At 45.4% G+C, this 6,616-nt stretch overlaps 1 protein-coding gene across 1 annotated transcript; it reads right to left on the minus strand.

Moving 5' to 3' along the window:
• Nucleotides 1-2,166: 2,166 nt before the first annotated feature.
• f9b (coagulation factor IXb) lies at nucleotides 2,167-6,616 on the minus strand. The gene is made up of 8 exons (XM_058989416.1): nucleotides 6,467-6,616; nucleotides 5,630-5,799; nucleotides 5,254-5,278; nucleotides 4,772-4,885; nucleotides 3,995-4,129; nucleotides 3,441-3,709; nucleotides 3,191-3,311; nucleotides 2,167-2,782 (listed from the first exon to the last, which is right to left on the minus strand). Exons 1-8 carry the CDS (start codon nucleotides 6,543-6,545, stop codon nucleotides 2,235-2,237), a joined length of 1,461 nt encoding a protein of 486 aa, XP_058845399.1. The 5' UTR covers nucleotides 6,546-6,616; the 3' UTR covers nucleotides 2,167-2,234.

The raw sequence follows: 6,616 nt of genomic DNA on the forward strand, positions 1-6,616 counted from the left end.
GGTGCTTGTGTGTTTGTGTAGTAATGCCATGAGTGGGGACTTTATTATTATTATTATTATTATTATTATTATTATTATTAATAACAAGAATACAACAACAATAATAATGATAATAATAATGTTCTTGTTTCTTTATTTTACATGCAGTGTATGCCTGCTTTCCAAGCATCACAGCAAAAGTTAGCATTTTGCCAACCACCACCATCTTGATATCCAGAAGAAGGTGTCCACTAATTGGTTAATTTCTAATCTTCTGTGTTATGCAAGGTTTAGAATATGACCATCCTGCCTGGTAAGCAAGCATGACATTGAGAAGAAAGAAAAGTCACAAACAACAATAGCAAACTTCACAAATAGGTCATGCTTAATGAAGCAGCTATGACATCACAATGGGTGTGTTGCCAGGTGAGACGGGCTGTGAAGATTCCAAGCAGACTGTCCTGCTCAGGTAAGTCTGTCTGTGTTATTGCATGTTTTTCTGATACAGTAGCTTCACTATGTCCATATATCAACTTTTTGGAATGTTGTAGGGAGGCAACTGTCATGAAGTTTTGTGTATAGATCCCCTTATTCCAATCATGTCTTCTGCAGAGTGAATCGCATCATGGGGGCCACACTGTAACCTAGCACAATGACGTTCCTTTCTGGTAAGTAGAACACGCAGTGCGCTAATGAAGTAGCCTTTCGTGTCTTTTTTTTTTTTTTTTACTGTTTTTATTAACTGATAAGTAAACTAGCTGAATGAACTGAAAAGGTTCTGTTTGCAATGGATCTGAATTTCAACAATGCATAATGTTTGTGTTGCTATGGCTGCAGCTCTCTTTGTCACTCTTTCGTGGGCTCTCTGTTTTTAGCGATGGGTGAACTCGTTAAGACTCTTGGGATCTGTATCGCAATGATTGTGGGCTCCATGATAACATCTTGCATTATCTGCTATGTTAACAGGTAAGCAAACAGCAGCTGCTGTTTTCGTATATATGTATCCTAATTCTGCATATCCTTTGCCGCGCTGGAAGCTTTTTTCAGGACTGCTTCAGAAGACAGTTAGCATATCCTTTCTCAATAGAACAGGGTTCAAACAGAGACAAAGTTCCGATGACAGATTTCTAGACAGTTGCTGTGTTGACGTGGTAAAAATATCAATTTAACTCTTTATGGTACAAGGGATATATGTGTCCCACAAATAAAATGATGCTGATTTAATTATTGTTGCAACGAGGTGCACGAAACAGGTTTTAAAATGTACTGACAGGTTGGATCTGGTCATCCAAACTGTCAATTTCCTTGCGATGTTTGAGTCACTCTCACGTGTACTTTAAGAAGAAACCGTTTGAACAACCGCTGGATTCCTTGTGTACCTTAAGGGGTTAAAGGGAACGTGACAGCCCCCGTTCTCCAGTCAGTAATCCCGGGGGGGGGGGGGGGGGGGGGGGGGCGGTCTGTTTCTCCAGGAAGAACATGAAGATGCCGTGGAGCAAGAGTGAGGAAGAGGGGGAGCTGGACGAGGATGGAGCCAAAGCTTCCAGGAAGAAAACAGGCAGCTCACTGATGGAGTCTGCCTTGGCCAAATAAGATATTCACTAACAATATATATATATATAAAGAGAAAGCATGTGAGAAACCCTTACATCACACTAACTTGAGACAGTTGCTCAATTAATACAACTAATTCTTATATACATTTGCAGCCTAGCTGGGTGCCTGGTAAGGCCAGTCAAAGGTCAAATGCAGCTGAGCTGCCAAACGTGAGCGCAGGCAGACAGGTGTCCTGAACCCCTGACAGCTTCAATCTGCCCTCAAGAAGCTTACCCGCCTGTGTTTAGTGTTCAGGAAAATAAAGGAGGTGGAGCACTGCGGAGACAGCTGAAGTGAGCTGCCCACATGCTGTATTCTCACATAAAAAACAGGCTTATAAAGCAGCTTGGGGCTGATGTGATTGAGATCAGGTGGCTTCATGTGACTTGAACTAATTCACCTTGTATGGCATCCCTGTGCACCTGACTGTGTTCAATCTACCTAGCCTTAAAATAGTCTCATTCTGACACTAGAGAGTTTGCAATTACATTTTAATCATGCTATCCGTTACTATTATTATAATTATTATTATAAGTCACCTGGGTGAATACCAGCGGCTCCAGCTGGTGGAAAAAATGTGAAAATACATGATAGCATATACCTTATGCATTTATTGACAATAGCTGTGGGGTGGCAGTAAAGGTACATCCTGAGCCCCTTTAGTTTTTGATTTGCTCTGTGATCCATTTGTAGTAGCGAGCCACCTTGGTGTAAATCCCGTACTTGCCTCTGACGGCACAGCCCTCCCCCCAGCTCACGATGCCGGTCAGGAACCAGGTGCTTTTGTACTTGGTGGTGTGGGGGCCCCCGCTGTCCCCCTGGCAGGAGTCCTGGCCCCCCTCGTAGAAGCCGGCACAGAACATGAAGCTGGAGACGTCGCTGGTGCTGGACTCTTTGCAGGAGTGGCGGTCCGTGTAGCGCACGTTCACTTTCTGGAGCACTGAGGCTGACCGCCCGCCCTGCACCAGCCTGCCCCAGCCGCTCACCATGCCACTGTCCTCTTCATTCATCAACTTTACGATGAAGTCCCGGGGTCCCAGACACACGGGCAGCGCGTGCTCGCTGAAGGTGATGGGCTCCTGGAGCCGCACCAGCGCCAGGTCGTGGTTGTAGAGGCTCTTCTTACTGTCGTAGAGAGGGTACGGGAGGATCTCTGCGATGCTGTGGTGGCTCTCCGTCCCCTCGTTCTTGTACATATCGTGCTCACCTGAAAATCAATTCTGCGCTGTTATAATAACACCTGAATAGTCGGTTTTATTAGAAACAGTGCTATATTAAATACACTGCAAACACACACTACTAACTACATGAATAGAAAACGTGCATCTGCAATTAAAAGAAGTGCCTGATGCTGTTTAACAGTCCGCTCTATTGCTGAAAGTTCAAAGCTCTCTTTATATCAGGGCACAGACTCATCACGACTGTGATCATTATGACACGGTAAGAGAAAGGTGAAATACTTCACAGCACACAGTAGAACCTCCTTCATCTGAACTACCCTCTTACACTGTAAACCGGAACCCTCCGTTCATACAGACTCGTCACAGTAGTGTTCAGAGAGCGGAAGCAGATTGCAGTGGGTGTTATGTGCCGGGCAGCGAGGCGCACAACGTACCCACAACGATGGTGGTTTTGACCCTTGTAAGGAAGCAGTGGGCTGCTGTGATGATCCAGCGCTCATTGAGGATGGAGCCCCCACAGTACCAGTCTTTTGTGTCATCGTTAATCATTACGATCTGCAGGGAGATAAGAGGGGGAAACAGTTTCAGATGCCGTGTTCAGCAGTAATACCATTTTATTTAATGGTACCAGTACTCAATGTGCATACTGCAGACCCCCACACAGTGACGCTCTCATGCACTGACCTGCCAAGGTATCTCTCCAGGCTGGCAGTCCGTCCCGCCCACAATGCGAATATTGTCGTTCCTCTGGGGCCGGATGATGGGGTATGGGGTGGGGGTGGGGGTGGAGGTGGGGGTGGGCGTAATGATGGGGGTCTTGGTGACGGTGGCGTTGTACACAGTGCCATTGCTCAGGCCAGAGCTCTGCACCTCCTCCTCAACAGGGATGAAACGCACGTCTTTGGTGACCGTACTTCTCACCTTGTCTCCCAGCACACCACAGGGGAACGGCACTGCGAGCACAGCCACGGGACAAAGCGCAGAGGACTTTAAATCAGTCATACTTTAAAGGAAGAGCAGGTTAGTAGCTGGAGTTGTTAACAGATTTTGAGTAAATTGACCATTATATATAAATGAATTATTGGTAAGTTAGATACACACTCAATTCAAAGGGTCACAATGGCACCCATTGCCACACCTGTTGATGTTACACAAGCTGTAGCTTCAAAAGCCCTTCCTTGACTTTCTGAAGATTGTTGTTATGTGTCCTACACTGGGGGCTGGGAGAATTGTAATACCTGTAGGCTCACAGGCCCTCCCGTCCTCCCCCAGCTTGTATCCTGTTGCGCAGGCACACTTCACATTTTGCTGGGCGTCTTGGGAGCAGAAATGCATGCAGCCGCCATTTTCCAGATTGCATCGTCTGGCAACCTCTGCAGAGAGAAAAGAATACAAGGCAGTTCCCATTGGAACGGAGGGGTCCGCTCACCACACACACTAACACAAACCAGGGGGGCAATCCCGGTCCTGGAGGGCCATCATTCCACTCCAGGTTTAACAGATGCTATTAGATAATTAACCACTTCAGGGTGTGGATGGGGGTTTGATTGGTTCAATTCAACAACAGGGTTGGAACAAAGACCAGGAGTGGAAGAGCCAGCTTTGACCACTCCTGACTTAAACACTTAGGGACGATCTATTCCAAGTTGCATCATTGGCTTTATTTAAAGGCACTTTACAGATGTTCTAATGACATGTTGCAAGTTCAATCAGTACATAACCCCTATATCTGAACAGGTTATAAATATGATCATAAATATAATTAACTGTTAAACATGAACAACATGTGTCGCTTGTCCAGCAGCTTGTTAACAGTAAACAACGAGCTGGCATAAGCGATGTGTTAATCGTACCTGTGCATCTGTTGAACAGGCTGACATTAAAAACAATGACAGTGAAAATAGAGAGACCACTCAGATCTCACTGTGCAGGGCAGGGCAGGTAAACACATGTTTCCATACAGCCCATCTGCGTGCCTGCGGTGTGTATACATGCATTCAAATGAACAGTCTCACCTATCTCGCAGTCCCTGCCATCAAAGCCAGGGAGACACCAGCAAATATAAGTGCCAATGCCATCCTTACAGGTGGCCCCATTTTGACAGGGCTGTTTGACACACTGATCACCATCTGAAACAGACAGGCACACACACACACACAATAATGAGAATTCCTCCTAGTTCTGTGATTTTATATATATATACATGACAGAGATATATATATATATATCCCTGTCATGTATATATGTATATATGTATGTGTATATATATCTGTCACAATAATAGACATAGGAAAGTTAATATGCATTTTATTTTGTCATATTTCTTTCTCAGAGCATTTACCTGGGTGATTAAGTTCAAATAAATCTGTATTTACAGTTTTTAGGATACATGGCAAAGCTTACAAATACTGTTCGACTGGGTTTTGAAATTCCTCTGAATTTTGACTGGCAGCTATTAGAAGTGCCTGCGCGTAACAGATAAACAGTGTATCCTTACCAACGTATGGGTGCCAAAACTCCATCTGAAATAGAGGAACACGAGAGTCAGCTGACTGGAGAGTCTATCCCAGCAGGTACCAATCACACGCACAGCCTAGGCTCACTGTGGGGATCACTACTGCTGGCATTAATACCACCAAACGACTGGCTGTGGAGCTGAGGGAGCCTACACGGGTGTGACCAACTTCAACACAGGGTAGTAGCGCTTACATCTAGCAGGGGTCAGCATTACCCGTACTACAGCTTCAATAATTGCAGGTGCAGTTCTGCTTGAGCAAAGGGCACAGTTTTAAACCACCAGATGTACATCCCTGGTCTCGTGAAGTGGTGCGTGCGTGTGTGTGTGCTTGTGTGTGAAAGGATGGACACGTAACTGTTTTCTCTTTGTTCTCGAAGACCTCCCGCGCCTCCTCGAAGGTACACTTCTCTTCCAGACACTCGCGCTCCAGGTTACCAGGCAGCATCTCCTCCATAAAACCCTTGTTGTATCGTCTGTGTCTCTGCAGAACTGAGCTGGCGGACTGGGGGGAGACAAACACCTTCGCTGTGGAGGGAGCGGAAGCGACAAGCAAGGCAAGAGTTGGGATTCTGAGTCAAGCTGGTCCGTTTGGAATTGCTTTGAATACCCTGCAGTTACTCTTGTCAGCCACTAGAGGGATGTGAAGCCAGAAGGAGAGAAAGGGGGATATTAGGCAGAAGAGAGAGAGAGGGGAGGATAATTAAGACAGAGGGGGTTACGTGTAGAGTGCGAGGAAACACAGAGAGTAAATTTAGATACAGAGGTTATATTTAATGTGTAAAAGTTAAATTGTACCTTCCGATAAATGATTCAATTTTAAATACATGAATACAGAGCATATTAAAGTCCTACAAGGATCTCCGTTTCCTATCTAGCTATTGTTCGTGTTAACTTACTGTTATATTGTTATGCATGCAGTCCATAAAATCTCTCTCTCTCTCTCTCTAATCAGTGGCATAGCTAGGGGATGGTTTTAGGGGTTTGAACCCCCCGAAATGAATTATTAAACTACGTGGGACAATAAAAAAATATAATTCATGTGGAATGGAAATCTCAATCCGTCCCCAGCACACCCCGTCCCCCGTCCCCCGCCTCCCCGAAACGTAATCCAGCTATTCATCACCAGACAGACTTGTGGCATTGACATCCTGTCAGGCTGGTGTTTTAAAAAGAAAGTTAAATCTGCCCTTACCTTCGCAGTGTTCCTCCACCAACACAAAGATTAGAAGAAGCAAATTCATTCGTGTCTTCATGATCCCCTGTAAAGTCATTTTGGACAAAATGGGAAGGCAGTGGAAAGTGTTAACTCTGGTCAACAGTCAGCTCCAAAGTACAGCAGCGC

The sequence above is a fragment of the Acipenser ruthenus genome, chromosome 16 (genome assembly GCF_902713425.1).
Source record: "Acipenser ruthenus chromosome 16, fAciRut3.2 maternal haplotype, whole genome shotgun sequence".
NCBI classification, from domain to species: domain Eukaryota; kingdom Metazoa; phylum Chordata; class Actinopteri; order Acipenseriformes; family Acipenseridae; genus Acipenser; species Acipenser ruthenus.

Excerpts from the sequence above, each read along its gene's own strand:
- f9b (XM_058989416.1), bottom strand. The coding sequence starts at position 6,545 with ATGACTTTACAGGGGATCATGAAGACACGAATGAATTTGCTTCTTCTA. Across the intron at positions 5,800-6,466 it reads GGTGGAGGAACACTGCGAAG|CGAAGGTGTTTGTCTCCCCC; the intron begins GTAAGGGCAGAT and ends CTCCCTCCACAG. Across the intron at positions 5,279-5,629 it reads TCGAGAACAAAGAGAAAACA|ATGGAGTTTTGGCACCCATA; the intron begins GTTACGTGTCCA and ends CCTCTATTTCAG.